The sequence below is a fragment of the Brachypodium distachyon genome, chromosome 1 (assembly GCF_000005505.3).
Source record: "Brachypodium distachyon strain Bd21 chromosome 1, Brachypodium_distachyon_v3.0, whole genome shotgun sequence".
Lineage (NCBI taxonomy): Eukaryota > Viridiplantae > Streptophyta > Magnoliopsida > Poales > Poaceae > Brachypodium > Brachypodium distachyon.
The window spans coordinates 48,699,316-48,716,844 of NC_016131.3; the positions used below are offsets into that span (position 1 = coordinate 48,699,316).

The following is a 17,529-nucleotide window of genomic DNA, read 5'->3' on the forward strand; positions in this document are numbered from 1 at the left end:
GACCTCCTCCCGGAGCTTCTGGCCCTTGCCGGGGCACGAGCCTGCGCTTCCCCCGGCAAGCTCTTGCGGGGCACCACGGGCCTTCTTCGTTGCCGGGCCGTTGCCCGGCGAGCCTTCGTCTCCGGCATCGTCTTCGTCGCCGATGTCAGTTGCGGCGGCGGCCCTGACGACCTCGCCGACCCACCAGGCTGCATCCTTGAGATCGCACCCTCGCCAGGGCGCGCGGCAGCCTTGGCTGCTAGCTCGGGCGCTAAGTGCCCTTCCTCGGCCATGGCGCATTTGTGTGCCAGGGCATATAGATCCTGCGTCGTCCGGATCAGATGCGTGCTCAGCTTCTCGCACATCTTGGGATCGCGGACGTTGATGGCGAAGGTGTTGACGATGGCAGCTGCCTCCGCCTCCGAGATAGAGTAGGAGAGGTTGGAGAAGCGGTTGACGAAGCTCCGCAACGTCTCTCCCGGCTTCTGCACAATGGTGTGCAGTTCCGCCATGGTTCCTGGGCGCTTGTAGCCGCCCTGGAACGCGCTCACAAACTACTCGTGCAGGTCCGCCCAGGTGGCGATGGACCCGGCGGGCAGGTTGAGCAGGCAGGTTCTCGCTGATCCTTTCAGGACCATCGGGAACCAGTTGGCCCTGACCTTGTCGTCGACGCCGATGGCATGCATCCCCAACGTGTAGGTCAGGAGAAAATCCTTGGGATTCACGGTCCCATCGTACGTGCCGAGCTTTGGCGCTCGGAACTTACGGGGCCATGTCACCCGGTGCAGCTCGCGCATGAACACGGTGCAGCCGTCCTCGAGGCCCATGGGAGCATCTTCCTGCTCCTGCGGGCGTTGGCGCTCTACCTCGCGCCGGTGCCGGCGCTCTAAGTGCTGGCGTAGATCTTCTTGCTGGTGGGCATTCAAGATGCCACACGCGTCTCCCCGCATGACGGTAGGTGACGAGTCCGAGGACCTCTCCGGGTCCCCGTCTCCCTGGCCTCCCTGCGGGGGAGGGTTCTCCCCCCGTCGTGAACCGCGGGGCGCGTTTCCGCGCTCCGGGTTCTGCCCGCGGTCGGAGCCTACCGGGACGCCCTCGCCTTGCGGCTGTTGGGCATCGAGCGCGAGGAGCGCATCCAACTCTTCGCCCCACGTCTCGTCTGCCGGCATGCCCTGTTGCGGTTCGTACCGCACCATGACCCGTGCGGCGATGATGGCTTCCGCCGGGGTTCGGTCGGGAGGCAGCCGGTTTCCCAAGCGGCTGCTATCCGCTCTACCTCCGGACGCATCCGGGTGCGCGGGGTGCAGGCTCCCGGGTGTCGCTCGCAACGCGGTATGCTCATGGCACAGCTGATGCTGCGTGTCCTCGGCCCGCGACTCGACTCGCTGGTCGGTGCGGGCAGCACCATGCCCGCTCGCACGGCTGGCCCCAGCGCTGGGGGCCGGCGGCCCCCCTCAGCCGGTTGTCGGCTGACAGCCGAGGAGACGGGGGAGGCAGCTGTGATTGCTGCACTCGTGAGGGTTCAGGGTTCTCCTAAGCCCTCGACGCAGGTCGCGCGTCGCGCGACCGCGTGTGTGCCGCTGGGGCCTTACGCGGGTCGATCCGAGGGTCACCAGACCGCTTGGGGGGCGTGGCCGATGGCGTAAGTAACCTGCAAAGAGGTGCACCCGGAATGCATACGAGCTAGGAACATATGCACGCACGTTTTACCCAGGTTCGGGCCACCCGGAGGTGTAAAACCCTACGTCCTGCTTGTCTGAACTTGTATTAGCACAAAACCAAGTGTTTACAGGTTGCCGGGTGAGTTCCCGGGTACTCTCTTCCTCTGGCTAAGTGTTCCTTACTATTCTCTGCTAATGCTAGAGGCTAACTGTGAGCTGATTGAACTCAACCGAACCCTTTGACCGTTGGCGGGGGTCCTCCTTTTATAGCCAAGGGGATACCACAGGTGCCATGGTGCATGTATTACAAGTGGCGAGCAGGGAGATAGGGCAACTCCCCCTCGGTGCGCTGGTAGGCGTGCATGAACGCCAACTCCGCTGCTAGGGGTCTAGAACCCTACAAGAAGGATTGGACAGCCACAGTTTACCTGACTAGATGGGTAACGCCCCTCCTGTCGGCCCATTACATGCGCCGTGCAGCTCACTCCTCGCCCTGGTGAGACTGCACACTGTGCGCCTAGCGCGCGTCCACGTGGCGTCGCTACTCTGCTAGCTCGGCCTCACCCTCGCGGTGGGAGCCTGCGCCCGGGTACCTGTCCTCCCTGCAAGTGACTTCCCGGGAGGCGCCTAGGTGGGACTGCCCTCGGGAACCCCTTCTCCCGGCAAGTGACTTCCCGGGAGGCACCCAAGCGGGAATATTCCCCGAAGCCTCGCTAGCCCTTCAAGGCTGGTAGATTGCCGGGCTGCTTGTAGCTGCTGCCCGGGATGAGACCCTCTCGGGAACTCGGCGACGAGGCCCACACGTCGTGCAACCGTGGTACCCCGGGTGCCACTGGTGCGACAATTTCCATGGGTCCCTCTGAGTCGAGTCCCCGTGGATTTGGCGGCAGATCGTCCATGGACGTCTCCCCGTGGATTCGGGGAGCGCTTGCGTCGCAAATGTGGAATGCCATCCGGGGTATCGAGAGACTGGACTAGTTTTCCTGTTTAGTAGCTTCCAGTACAACCACATGGTAATATGGGCTCTGCTAGGATGGATGTAAGAAATATGAATCCGGATCCGAGGATGACATCGGTATGTAGCTGTGTAGGTGGGAGCGCGTCCCTCAGGTGGTCTGGGGGATTATGTTCTGAAAATTCCTGTAATCGATGCCGTTGCTACTCTACCCTGAGGACAGCAAGGGATTAACACGTCGGTTTCTTGTGGGTAAAGTGTACCACCTCTCGAGAGTGTCAAACTAAGTACTTAGCCGTGTCCCCGGTTACGGACAATTATGAGCAACTAAATTTGGGGGCTGTAAGGAAGGTCTCACACATTCCAATTTCTAAATAAAATGAATGGTTTGAACTTGGGTTAGGAGCATTGATGTGTCTACACAATGTCCTTAGATTCATAGGAGCATTAGTGTTTCTACCCGGTGTCCAATAGTTAACAATATTGTAACATTCAATTGTAGTAGGATAAATTATGTTTTGCTACCACGCCAAAAAGCCTGAACCCCACTATGCCTCAATTGCATGTACTTGTTAGGATTGTTATAACTTCTAGGTGAACTTGCCGATATATTCAATGTATTGACCACGTAGTGGCTGCAATTAATAATGCAGGTGAATCTGACGAAGAGTGAGGTTCATCAATGTTTTTTGGGTCATGTGCTTACATTCCAACATGCTCTCCCCTTTGGGAGTAGTTGTGGCCCATTTTGCTCTACCTTTCCGCTGCAAGTTTTGAAACATTATTTTGAAACAGTATTTGGTTATGCTGACCCGAGGGGTCATGCAAGTTTATAAGTACAATTCAATTCTGGATGATACGATGTAATAAAGTATTTTGACCTTTGTATCTTGGTATTACATCTTGAAACTATGTGTGCTAGTGAATCGATCCAGGGACTAGCACATTAAGCACAGAGATCGAACCTTGTACGGGGGCGGTCGCTTCACCTTCCCCCGCGCCTATAAAAGGGCGTGCCGGCCATGGAGCAGCTCAGAGCAGAGCCAAGGAAGAGGCTGCAAAGGTGAGGGGTGCCGCAGAGGCGCGATGGTGGTGCATGCCATCAGTCCTCTGTGCTGATGGGTGCACTTCCATCGCGTCCTTGTTGCATCCCCCCACCGAGCCCACACTGAGGGGTGCCGCAGAAGACACGGTGGTGGTGCATCCCACCAGCGCTCAGCGCTGGCGGGTGCACTGCCGCCGTGTCCTTGCCACGCCTCCTCGAGAGAGCGGCTCCGGGGCGAGGGTTGCCGCGGAGACACCGTGGTGGTGCATGCCATCGGCGCTCAGCGCCGACCGGTGCATGCTCACGGTGCCCCTGCCGCATCCCTCCAGAGGGTATCTCCCCACGCAGCTAGGGCTGCCGCGGGGACGCCGTGATGTCTTCGCCACCTGCGTCTACCGGTGGTGGCGAGGATGTCACGGCGTCCCTACTGCACCCCTCGAAAGAGGTTCCTCCGAAGGCGAGGGTTGCTGCGGAGACGCGGCGGGAGCATCGTCATCGGCGCTTGTCGCCGGCAGCGATCCTGCCGCAGCATTCCTGCCGCATCCCTCAAACGGGCTCTCTCAAGGGTGGCCTTCCAGGCGCACCCCTCTGGCAAGCATACCAAGCACGAGACCAAACGAAAAGCTAAGTGCATGAACCTAAACGATAGTCTCTCTGAGAACTAAACGTAACTGAACGCTGCCTCGCTAAGTGTGGTCCTGAAACCTTCGTGCGGCCAGGGTGTTAGAAGGATGCTTGCGGGGGGAGTGCGCTCCCCGTACGGCTTCCGGGTCCGTCCCGAGAGGGCATGGCTTGGAGTAGTTACCCCGCAAGCGGAGTGGCTCGCCGCGGCTGCTTGGCCCCAGGTCGGCACCGTGGGTCCGTCCCGGGTCCCTGGTCCGGTCAAGGGTAAGGCACACGAGTCCCCGGCAACACAAAGCACACCGCACAAGGGCGAAGGGATCCACCCCGCGAGGCAGCCCCGGGAACAAGGAACAAGAATTAAGCAGAACTAAAGAACTGGATTAACAAAAGTAGCAAACGATTATATGGACTAATGAAACAGTAATTGTTCAAACGGCACCAAGCGCCATACTTGCAGGAACGAAAACAAAAGAGGGTAAACAAGTCAACGACAAAGGCCGGCAGGGGGCTGCGGCAACTAGTTGCCGGCGTCCTCCGCCGGGGGCTCCGGGGACGGCTCGGGGTCCGGCTTCCGCTGCATCCGCTCGACCACGTCGTCGATAAACCTACTCACCGCCTGGGTGTGGGTGGGTTCGTCCTCGCTGTTTGACCAGGCGTCTAGCATCTCGAAGGGGAACTCCGGGTCCCGAAGGTGCACCCTCGGAAGGACCGTCCCGGAAAACTCCCGGGCGCAGTTGGCGACCTCGTCGGCGCCGAACTTGGAGATCCAGACGTCGAGCGCCGCGAACTTCCCCACCAAGTCAGAGAAGAACAGGATCAGCGTGGAGACGTCCGTGCCGTCCACCTCCGCGGCCTGTAGCTCAAATCGAGGCAGCAGGTCGCGCAACGCTTGGGCGATCTTGAGCAGCTTCTCGGTCTCCAGCTGCCGTTCCCCGATCAGCGTGCCGTGGTGGAGCCGGGCGTCGAGCGAGGCCTTCTTGGCCTTGCGGAGGCGGCTCGCCAGCGACACGAGCTCCGGGGCCTGGGTCGCGTTGTCCTCACTGGCCTTGGCGAGCTCCTCCCGGACAGCGGCCAGCTCGGTCTCGAGCCGGGCCGCTTTGCCCTTGGCGGCATTGAGCTGGATCTCGTGCCGGGTTGCCGCGCTCACCGCACTTTCGGTGGCCTTGATCTGCACCTCCAGCTTGACGCGCAGGCTTTGGATCTCGCCGAGATAGCTGGCGATCAGATCGCTCTTCTCATCGATCCGAGCCTGGGCCACGGCGAGCACCTCCGCGTGCAACTTCTTGGTTTCTGCCTGAGATGCCACCAGCGAGTCTAGGGTTTCCTGGAGCTCGGCGCGCTGGGCCTCCAGTCGCCGGTAGAGCTCCTCCTCGGAGACGACAGGCACTGTGGCCTCGTCTTGGGCTTCCCGGGCGAGGCAAGCCTCTCCCCGGGCGAGGCGAGTCTCCTCCCGCAACCAGCAGAGCTCTTGTCGCTCCTTCTCCACGGCCAGTCACACCTCGCCGAGCTGGCTCTTGACGATCTCGTGGTGCTCCCTCACCTGGTTATAGGAGGTAACGAAGGCCAGCTGCTGGTCCTTGATGGCGTCAAGGAACCGGTGCCCCCAGTCGAAGACGCACGGATCCCAGGTGATGGGATTCCAAGCCACCCCAGCAAGGGTGCCGAGGTCGGTGCTGAAGGTGGTGGCCGATGACGACGAAGCCCCCGCCGCCACCGTCTAGCTAGGGGGGGGTCGTTCGCTTGCGGCAGAGCATCCTGTAGCTCCTCCTCTGCAACCTCCGCGCAGGCGGCGTCTACGGCCGCGGGCGCGTTGCCGGGCGCTATTCCGGGGGCGGCGGTGGTCTCCGCTGCCGCTGCGGCCGGCGCAGCAGGGCTTGGCGCGGAGGCGGCCTCCGGCTCCTCTGTCATCCCTGTGACCTTGATGTCGGAGTCGAGGTCAACCACCGTAGCGCCCGCTTCCGGTGTGGGCGCACTTGGGCCTGCAACAGCGGCAAGGGTGAAAATCGGGAAGCTATGTGAGTTACCCGGAGGCAGACGCGAAGGGCTCTAGATGAGTACCTTGCGGGGCCACTGGGCTAGCGGGGGGAACCTCCCCCTCCTCCTCCGTCTCGGCAAGTGTCGCCGGCGGGTCTGTTGTCGGCTGATGAAGGTGCGCGCCACGTCAACGTCGGTGAGCCCCGCTAGCCGCAAGGCCTTGATCTTCTCCATGATGGGGAGGAGATCGGCGTCACGGTGGTACCGGTCCCGCCAGCAATCGTTGGGTTGCGGCAGCTCGGTGGGCGAGTAGATGAACTCCTCGGGGTCTTCCACCCGGACCCAGCACCAGTCGCCCCGCCATTCCTTCTCGATCTTCTTTTCCGACCGGACGATGAACTCGGACTTCATCCGGTCGCGGGCACGGAACACCACCCCCGACGACATCGCATTCGCGTTATCGATGCGCCGGTAGAAGTAGTGCCGGAACAGTGCCACCGACGGCATTACTCCGACGAACGCTTCACAGAGGAACTGGAAGGTGGTGAGGAGATAGAGGGAGGAGGGGTGGAGCTGCGCCACCCGCAATTGCTACGACTCCATGAGCGCCTGGTGGAACAGAGAGAACGGCGGCACCAATCCTGCAAGGATGACGCGCCCGAACACCCGGAAGTCGTTTTCCTGGTGGTCGGTGCCAGCGGGGAAGATCAGAGTCTCCCCTTGCTCGTTGAACCCAGAGGCAACGGCGTGCCGGATTTTGGCCAGCGCCTCGCCGTTGTAGCCAGGCCGGTAGAAGGCGAGCGTGGCCCTCATCGCCCGCTTCTTCTGATCTTTGTCCGCGGCAGCCTTGGTGGCCGCATCGCTCTTGCTGGCCGCCGGTTTCTTTGGGGCCTTCCCTTCCTTTCCCTTCCTGGTGGTGGGGGGTGCCATGGGGAGCGAGGGCGGAAGCTAGCAAGGCTCTTGGCCGCAAGATGCGAAAAATTGGAGGAAGAAGGCTGGGGGGCTAAGTGTTTAGCCCTCAGCGCAGCACTAAAAGCTTTATAACACTCCGCCGTTCGGTAATGGTTGTTTCCGCACCTAGCGGGTGCGCTAGGATAATTACTAATCAGAGGGATAATGCGAAGAGTGGCCTTAACTTCCTTGTTTAAGGGGGAGGTTACGGCGGAAATCTCGCACCCACTACTCCGTCCGTAACGGCGGGGTCCTTGGGACGGCGGAAAGACGCGGGCCCGAGACGACTCAGGACCCATGCGTCGGTTAAGGGCATCGCCCGGCAACCGACCAGGGAGGAGTCCGCCCGGGAAGAGACGTTGCCGGCCCACGCCCGGGGGCTACTGTCGCACCAGTGGCACCCGGGGTACCACCGTTGTACGACGTGCGGGTCGCCTCGCCTGCTTCCCGGGAGGGTCTCACCCCGGACGGCAACGTGCAGGCTGCCCGGCAAGCTACCAGCCTGGCAGGGCTAGCGGGGCTTCGGGGAGTGATCTCGCCCGGGCGCTTCCCGGAAGGTAACTTGCCGGGAGGAGGCGTTCCCGGGCACAGGTTTCCGCCGTGAGGGCGGGGCCGACCGAACGGAGCAACAGCGCCACGTGGGCGCGCGGCAGGCGCCCGGTGTGCAGGGTTGCCAGGACAAGGAGTGAGGTGCACGGCACATTTAGCCGACAGAAGGGGAGTTATCCGTCTAGTCAGGCAAACAGTGGCTGTCCAGAACTAGTTTATAGGGTATTAGGCCCCTAGTCGCGGGGCTGGCGCTCTTGCATGTCTGCCAGCGCACCGAGGAGGAGCTGCCCAAGCTCCCTGCTCGCCACTTGTAATCCATGCACCGTGACGCCTGTGGTATCCCCTTGGTTATAAGAGGAGGACCCCTGCCAACGGTCAAGGAGGTTAGGTTGGTTGGTTCGTTTTTTCTCGTTGGCTGGACCAACTCGTAGTTCTGCACTAGCAGTAGCTCAAAGTAGTAAGTAGTACTTAGCCAAAAAGAGAGCACCCGGGGACCCTCCCACGGCAACTTGTAAACACTCAATCTTCCGATAATACGAGCTCAGACAAGCAGGACGTAGGGTTTTACACCTCCGGGTGGCCCGAACTTGGGTAAAAACGTGCGCGCATGTGTCCATTGCTCCCTGTACCTCGCATTGGCCTCGCCGGCGATTGCCGGGGCGATCCCCGTAGCCCACTACCGAACCTAAAAGGTGCCCGCGCACCCCCGGTGTCAAAGCCCCGTGCTGCGACAGTCAGGGCAGTGGGAACAACAACGAACAGAATCAGAATGGCGACTTCACCCAGTTTGACCTGAGTCAAGTGGAATGTTTCAAGTGCCACAAGATGGGGCACTACTCGAATGGTTGCCCGGAGAGGTTCGAAGGGAATGGAGTCAAGCCCACCCCGTTCCAGGAAGGTCATGTGAACCATGTCAGTGTAGAGGAAATCACGGAGCCGGGCATTGTGATTGGTACATTATTCCGCGTGAATTCTTTCCAAGCACTCGTACTCTTTGACACGAGTGCATCACATTCATTCATATCTAGAATGTTTGTGAATGAGAATAAGATACCTACAAACACCCTAAGGAACCCTATGAGAGTAAGTTCATCTGGAGGACAAATGGTAGCGACTCAAGGATGCCGCCGGTTACCCCTAGAGATTGGGAAACACACTTTTCCCTCTGACCTTATTGTGTTGGATTCCCGAGGTCTAGACATAATTCTAGGAATGGACTGGATGACCTTATATGAAGGACCGGTAGACTGTGCCAAGAGAACAATTACACTCACAACCCTTGAGAAGAAGCGAATCCGCTTCAAGTCTACTATGGAACTTAAGAGACCTAAGGTAAATTCTCTTAAGGGGGTTAGCATGGAGGATGTAGCCATAGTGAAAGAAAACCCGGATGTTTTCCTAGAGGAGTTACCAGGCATGCCACCAGACCGAGATGTGGAGTTTCTCATTGAGTTAATGCCTGGAAGTGGACCCATAGCCAAGAGACCCTATAAGATGGATGTGGATGAGTTAAAGGAGATGAAGAAACAACTTGCAGAACAAATGTCCAAAGGTTTCATTCGCCCCAGTTCATCACCATGGGGAGCACCCGTTTTGTTTGTGGAGAAGAAGGACAAGAGCCAACGAATGTGCATTGATTATCGCTCACTGAATGAGGTGACGATAAAGAATAAGTACCCCTTACCTATAATCAATGATATTTTCAATCAGTTGAAAGGAGCTTGTGTGTTCTCAAAGATCGATCTGCGGTCAGGGTATTTCCAGTTGAAGATCCGAGAAGCGGAAATACCCAAAACAGCCTTCACCACAAGGTATGGCTTGTATGAGTATACAGTGATGCCATTTGGATTGACCAATGCACCAGCATATTTCATGAATATGATGAACAAGGTATTCATGGAATATTTGGACAAGTTTATAGTAGTGTTCATCGATGATATCCTGATTTTTTCCAAGAGCAAAGAAGAACATGAGCAGCATCTGTGCTTGATTTTGGAGAAGCTGAGGGTGCACAAGTTGTATGCCAAGTTCAGCAAGTGTGACTTTTGGTTGTCAGAAGTCAGTTTCCTAGGACACATAGTGTCGGGAGCAGGAGTAGCTGTCGACCCAGCTAAGGTAGCAGCGGTGACAGAATGGGAGTCTCCTAGGAACATCGGAGATATTTGCAGTTTTCTGGGACTTCCTGGCTACTACAGGAGATTCATTGAGAATTTTTCCAAGATAGCAAGACCCATGACAGATCTTCTGAAGAAGGAAAATAAATTTGTGTGGACTGACAATTGCGAAGAAAGTTTTCAAGAGTTGAAGAAGAGACTAGTGTCTGCAACCATCCTTGTTTACCCAATCTGCAAGAAGATTTCCAAGTTTATTGTGACGCTTCACGTCAAGGTTTGGGAGGAGTTTTGATGCAAGGAGGAAGAGTTGTAGCGTACACTTTGCGACAACTAAAGAACCATGAAGGGAACTACCCCACACATGACTTGGAATTGGCATCGGTACTGCACGCCTTGAAGACCTGGAGACACTACCTGATGGGCAAACATTGTGAATTGTTTACGGATCACAAGAGCCTGAAATACATATTCACTCAGAAGGGGTTGAACCTGAGGCAGAGAAGATGGTTGGAATTGATTAAGGATTAAAATCTGAATTTGCAATATCATCCGGGAAGGGCTAACCTAGTAGCCGATGCATTGAGCCGCAAGGGCTACGTGAATGGACTTACAGCTGGAGAACTACCACCAGAATTGTGCGAGCAATTCAAGGAGCTTAGATTAGAAATTGTACCAAAAGGTTATCTTGCCAGCTTGGAGGTACAACCCACGTTGTTGGACAGAATCAGAGAATCTCAGAAAACTGATGCAGATATTGAACAGATAAAGGTCAAGATGACTGAAAACAGGGCAAAAGGTTTTCATGAGGATGGCCAAGACACTATATGGTTTGAGAAACGTATTTGTGTACCACAGGATCCTGAGATCAGAAAACTGATATTTCAAGAGGCCCATGATTCATCGTATTCCATTCACCCTAGGAACACAAAGATGTACATGGATTTGAAAGAAAAAATTTGGTGGTCCGGATTAAAGCGTGACATCGCTGAGTATATCACTTTGTGCGATGTATGTAACAAGGTTAAAGCTGAACACCAGAAGCCAGTTGGACTGCTACAACCGTTACCCGTGCCAGACTGGAAATGGGATAAAATAGGCATGGATTTTATCACGGGATTACCGAGAACCAGATCAGGGCATGACTCAATATGGGTAGTGGTTGATCGTTTGACCAAGGTTGCCCATTTCATACCGGTAAAGACCATTTATACAAGTGCTCAGTTAGCGAAGCGCTATATGTCAAGAATTGTGTGTTTGCACGGAGTGCCCAAGGAAATAGTTTCAGACAGTGGTACCTGGTTTACCTCAAGATTTTGGGGGCAATTACATGAGTCTCTAGGCACGAGGCTAGAATTGAGCACCGCATTTCATCCGCAGACGGATGGACAGACTGAAAGAGTAAATCAGATCCTTGAGGATATGTTGAGAGCTTGCGCTCTGGATTATGGTTCTAGTTGGGACGACAACCTACCTTATGCAGAATTCTCATACAACAACAGTTTCCAAGCCAGCATTGGAATGTCACCGTTTGAAGCACTATACGGCAAGAAATGCAGAACACCATTGCTATGGGATGGAGTAGGGGACCGCAGTTTGTTCGGTCCTGACCTGATAAAGGATGCAGAGGAAAAGGTTAGGCTGATTCGAGACAGACTAAAGGTAGCTCAGTCGAGGCAGAAGAGCTATGCAGATTTCAAGCGTAGGGAAGTTACCTACGAGGTTAACGACAGAGCGTATCTAAGAGTATCACCCATACGCGGAGTTAAGAGATTTGGAATAAAAGGAAAACTAGCACCCCGTTTCATTGGACCTTTCAAGATCTTGTCACGCCAAGGAGAGGTAGCCTACAAGTTGGAGTTACCGGAAGCCTTGGAAAGCGTTCACAACGTTTTCCATGTTTTGCTACTAAAGAAATGTCACCCCGAGATGGCCGCCACACCGTTGAGGGACACGATTCTGCTTGAGGAAGTCCAGATACAGAGTGACCTCACCTATGAGGAGAAACCAATCAGAATCTTGGATACAACAGAGAAACATACCCGCTCCAAGACTATCAAGTTCTGCAAAGTTCAGTGAGATCACCACACCGAGGAAGAAGCTACTTGGGACGTGAGGAGGATCTCCGAGAAAACCACCCACACCTCTTTGCTAGCCAACCAGAATCTCGGGGACGAGATTCATCTTAAGGGGGTTAGGTCTGTAACATCCCAAATTTACAAACTTTTCATCATGCATTTGCATTCATAAGCATCATGCCACCTATGCATTTTGGCCTTCTTCAAAACTTTGTTTTGAATTTTTGAATCCCTTTTCAAAGCCTTCCTTATTTTAAATCCGGCTTACATCTTCCTTTTGCAAACTGGATTTTAAACCCAATAGGGTTTTGATCATAAAAAGGGGTTTATTTCATAAATGAGCTACCCCCATAATTTTTGGTATTTAAATTGGAGTTGAAAAACTATTTTATTTTAATTGTTATAAAGCCCTAAAGGCAATTATAGAAGCAAAATTATTTTTATATATTTTATTTTGAAGTAAATCAAGTCCCAGAAGCTAAAGCTAAAGCATTTGTTATAAGTCCCCATTTGATTTTACAAATTTTCTGGAATTTATTTGGTATGATTTGGAGTTCAAAATCAAAAGTTATAAAAAAATAGAAAAAGGAAAAAAGGAAAAAGAAAAGAACAAAAAAAAAGGAACCGGACCGACCCAACTGGGCCGGCCCACTTACCCTCGCGCGCCCGCTGCCCAGCAAGCCCCGCAGCGCGCGCGCGCCCGAACAGCCACTGACAGGTGGACCCCACCTGTCAGGGCCTTTGTCCCCAACGGGCAGGCGCCGGAGATCACACCCAGAGTTTCCGCCGCGCCGTCTCCGCCGATTTCCATCAAATCCGTGATCCTCGCAACCTTCTATTCGCGTCATTATAAAGCCGCGGCCTCCGTCTATCTTTCCCCTCTCGGTCCTCTCTCGATTTCGCCGTCAGGCTGCCGTAATTTCTCACCGCCGCGCGCCACTGCCTCTGCCGTCTCAAGCTCGTCGCCGGCAACCGAAAGGCCAGAAGCCAACGCCACCTACCCTACCTCGTTCCTCTCTCCCTCGCGCACGTTTTGACACAGGTCACTTCTCGTTTGGTGCTCTCTAGCTCCCTGTCACCGGAGACCCGAAGCTCCGCCGCCGCCGCCGCCATCTCCCGGTTGACCTAGGCGTCGACTCCGCCGCCCCCGAAGCAAACCGTGGCCACGAGGAGCCTCACCAAAGCGAGCCGCGTCTTCCCCACCTTCTCCCGGAGCCTGGAGACCCCCAGAGCCGCCCGCGCCGCCACTTCCCGAGCCCCCGCCGGCGTCAAGCTCGCCGGAGAAGAAACCCTAGCGCCGGTAAGCCCCGGCCCATCCTCAGCCGTCCGATCCAAATCCTAGGGCTAGGATTAGACGACTTACCGAACCGGTAAGTTCAAATCCGGACCGTCCATCTCTCTTTAAATCCAACGGCCCATGTTTTAACTCAACCCGAACCGGTACCAAAGCTGCCACGTGTCATCACTTTTATAACATTTTCCCCGGCCGATTTTAAATGGCAATCTTGCAGAAAAACCTCTAGAACTTCAAATGCTCATAACTTTTATTCTGTTAGGCCAAATTTAGTGTTCTGCACCTTTTTGAAATCCTCTCGGCTTGTCGAATCTTTTGGCATAGTGTAATTTTAAATTTGAATAATCTAAACCCAGTCAAATTGCAGAAAGGCTTTTAATACCATTTAATTCATATCTTTTGATTTAAAAATCCTTTTTGCATGCAACCAACTCTAAAAATTATGTTTTGATGTCCTCTGTCCAGTAGGACCAGAGGAGTAATAGTTTAAATATTTTATTGTTGGTTTCTTATAAAACCTTGTTCTCTGCTTTTAAAACCCTTATTTTAGAACCTTACTTTTAAACCAGTGTAATAGACTTTTATTGCTAAATCCTTTTGGATCAGAGATTAAAACCTGTGAGTTATGTAAAACTGAAATCCCTTTTGTTAAAGAAATACCTACCAACTCATTCACATGTTGCATTGCATCGTGGCATAATTTTCCTTGTAGTGTTTTGTGTGTTCATATGTATGTATGTTTGCTTTGTTTAGTTTATCCGGAGAGCAACGTGTGTTTGGTGAAGAGTGTAACTCAAACGACTGTGACAAACGCAAATTCACTTTGATCATAAATTCCCATTACATTACTTACTTTAAATACTTATGCACTAGTGTTGTGTAGTTTGCATTGATAGGGATATTTATTCGTATCTGTGCTAGCTATATTTTTGTCCTAGTAGAGCAGGATACCTGTGCCATTATGCTTCTACCAATTGCCATCGTTTATAGTTGAATGCTATGCTATACGTGCTTTATTTTCTGAGTAGTGTACAGCGATAAGAGCAGATGGACAATTGAATTCTCCTCTCAGCTATCAAAGCTATAAATCAGGTTATACATTGTGTTGTTCCGCAGCAACGCGCGAGGTATCATCTAGTTTCTGTTTGATGGATCACCTTGCTTGGACCTTGACTGCTCTCCACGCTGTTATTGGGCTGATTTAAGTGGGCTGTATTTCGAGGACTGAGTGGCCTTAGGGTGGGCTGACCAGGACCAAATATTTCTAGGACCCAGGCCATGGCCCTGGTTGATCCGCCCATAAGGTTACAATGTCCTTTTCTCAATAAAAAAAAAGGATACGATGTCCAGAATGGAGTCAAGGAGGTGCCTGAACCTGGGCAGTTGTACAACAATTGGTTCACTATTACCGGACCGCATCACAATGCAAGCTGACAGTATTTCTTTCCTTAATTATGAACTAAACTACCACTCCACAGAACTATGCCTTCCATTAAGCGAAGGATTGAACAACAATAACGAAGAAAAATAAACAAGAGGGTTCATGGCACATATATATGAGCAAAGTATCAGATTTAAAACCGTCATATCCAGAAAGTAATTTACTTGTTCAGTACATCACCGGCTGGAGTTCAACACAAATATACTCTGTAATACACAAGTCATGAAACAAACGCAACGGCTAGCTAAATCAGAAAAACATAAATTGACAGGGCACGCACAAGACCAGCCAAAACTCCGCGAGGAATACCATTCACTGACCAACACCGTACACCAAACTAGGGAGCACCCACAGGCTCTCAAGCTGGTTGCTTATGCCATGCAAACTGTCTGAAATAGAACGAGTTGTGCTTGGAACCCTCTGATCTAGCTGTACCTGAATCCAAAGTTTATCAGAACCTTCGGATGCATTCGGAATGTAAATGCAGTTACACTTTCCGCCCCATCTTTCAGGACTCATGCAAGAAAATGTAGGGCATCTCCTATCAAGGCTAAGAAAGAGAGCCCAATTTTCCAACTTCTCTATCCTCATACACTTAGCTGGTTCGGTTGAAAAGTTGAGACGGAGGACTTGAAACGGATGGTTGATTGTTATGAGTGTAACCACAAACCACCAACCATGGATCATAATGGAAAACCACGTCCCTTCCCCACGAAACTACTACTTCCCGCATGCTGAGCTGAGGTTCCAAGGATATAGTATTGAGCCCGTGAAGAGAGTCAATGGCAAACATCTGACCTTTTAAAAACACAATCTGAAGAATTCTCCGTCCATCATATTTGAACGATCTCGTGGACGGAGCAACAAGAGGATACTCCGTCCAAGAGTTCGTTCCAACCTTCCACTGGAACATGGACGTTCTTGAGAAAAGGAGGAGGCTTGAGTTGGGTGAACCGAGTGGGGCTAAAAGGATGCCATAGTAGACTTCATTATTGCTGTTAGCTTGGAGTTTGGGGGCCTTCACCTTAGTACAGGTGTACACATCAACAAGGAGGAAGTGCACATTGGAGAAGATAAGATGCCCATATGAGCAGCCCAAATAGCGAATGTAGGTTGGAGTATTCTGGGGCGCTGAACGGCATAGAGATAAGTTTGTCTTTGCAGGATCAACAAGCTTCCATTTGTAGTTTGATAAAGGGTTGTGCATGCAGCCGGTGTGCCTATAAGCATAACGAATACCTGGTTTGAGGTGGAGAGGTGGGATGGTGAAGGTGTTTACGGATGGGAAGGAAGAGACTGCAGCGCGCCAAGAGCGGCAGGTGCCAGTTACAGCCAGGATGTCATGGAATGAGCTAAAGAGAAACATGATTTCCTGAAGCAGGATGCCAGTAAGGTCTGCCCAAACATGTCGGGCAGATGAGGCTGAGGAAGAGCCCGAAGCGTGGCAGATTTTCTTTGAGGGCCTATCCGTGACAACAACTTCTCTGTCACACAAGAATGATAGATTAGAATTGAAAAATCAAACATCATAAAAACATACTAATTAGTAAATGGTTAGACATGCAGCAAAGCACATAGGCTCTGACTACCGTACTGCACCCTATGGCAAACAAAGATGTTCATTCAATTAGACATTTAATTATCCACTAAAAGATGGATAATGAACTAGCCCTATTTCAATCACTATAAGTTGCACCAATACAACCAACAACTTGATGTTTCGTATAAAAGCATAGTGGCAACCTTTAATGGTCCCGTTCATCCATAGGGTACCATTAGGATCCAAAGAAAGTGTGTGGAGTAAGACAAAAAAAAAGTTAGGCTTTAGCTGTTTATCAAGCAAACTTTCTATATTTTTTTATGAAATCTCTTGAGTTTGACAATGCAACCGTGACAACCTGCCCAAACCCCCCCCCCCCCCCATTCTATCACATTCACAAGCAGGGTAGTAAGGGTGAGAGCGTGCATACCTTGGCACGATGACCTCGGGTGCCGGTGGCAAGAGATTTATCTCCGGCAGCTTTGTGCTTCCAGTCTCCAACACATCAATCTGGTCTATATCCAGCGAGCCACGCTTCTTCAATGGATTTGCCGGCAAAGAGGCAGAGAAGGATTCAGTGGGCTGTGAAGACCTAGGGGCGACCGTGGTGCGCGGTGGTGGTGAGAGATCCACCTTCGATGGCTCAGCGCTTCCACCATTGAACAAGCCCATCCAATCCCAGTCGTGGACCGCGTTTTCTTCACTGGATTCACCGGCGAAGAGGTGGAGAGGGAATTGGCAGAGCTTCGAGACCTAGGGTTAGAGCGACTGCAGGGGGATGTGGTAGCAAGAAATCAGGTTTCAGCGGCGCTGGTGGGATGAACAATTTTTCATTCCTTTTTGAGAGGGTTTTTATAGCCTTCCTGCCAGACCTAGCCCAACCTATGCTTTTTCTATGTCCATCTCTCGCGTAGTGCTTGCTAAGCCCACAAGGCCACAACGTAAGTCACTGAGCCCAATAAGGTTACAGCCCATAAGGCCACAACTTAACTCGCTAAGCCCACCAGGCCACAACTTAATTTTTTCATCGGAGGGATTAGTGCTAATTTCGTGTAAAATTTCATAAGAGGGAAAAGTGCGGACTTTCGATTATTTTTCTCAATCTTCTTTTTAATAATATAGCTGAAATGTCCGTGTGTGTTGCAACGGAACAACAAAATAAAATGATACACTTGAAGATATGTATCAAACTACTTCTTCCTCTCTTTGGTCTTCTTTGAGGACCACCAATTATCTCTTTAGAAAAGATTTTTATCTCCTTCTATGATCGGACAATAGTGGACGATAGCATGGTTTTGTTGTAAAATGCTCAATGGTTATAACTGGT

At 52.6% G+C, this 17,529-nt stretch overlaps 1 protein-coding gene across 1 annotated transcript; it reads right to left on the reverse strand.

The window, feature by feature from the left end:
- Positions 1-14,887: 14,887 nt before the first annotated feature.
- Positions 14,888-16,874, reverse strand: LOC112270562. The gene is made up of 3 exons (XM_024458263.1): positions 16,633-16,874; positions 15,461-16,146; positions 14,888-15,097 (listed from the first exon to the last, which is right to left on the reverse strand). Exons 1-3 carry the CDS (start codon positions 16,872-16,874, stop codon positions 15,021-15,023), a joined length of 1,005 nt encoding a protein of 334 aa, XP_024314031.1. The 3' UTR covers positions 14,888-15,020.
- Between the last annotated feature and the right edge of the window lie 655 nt (positions 16,875-17,529).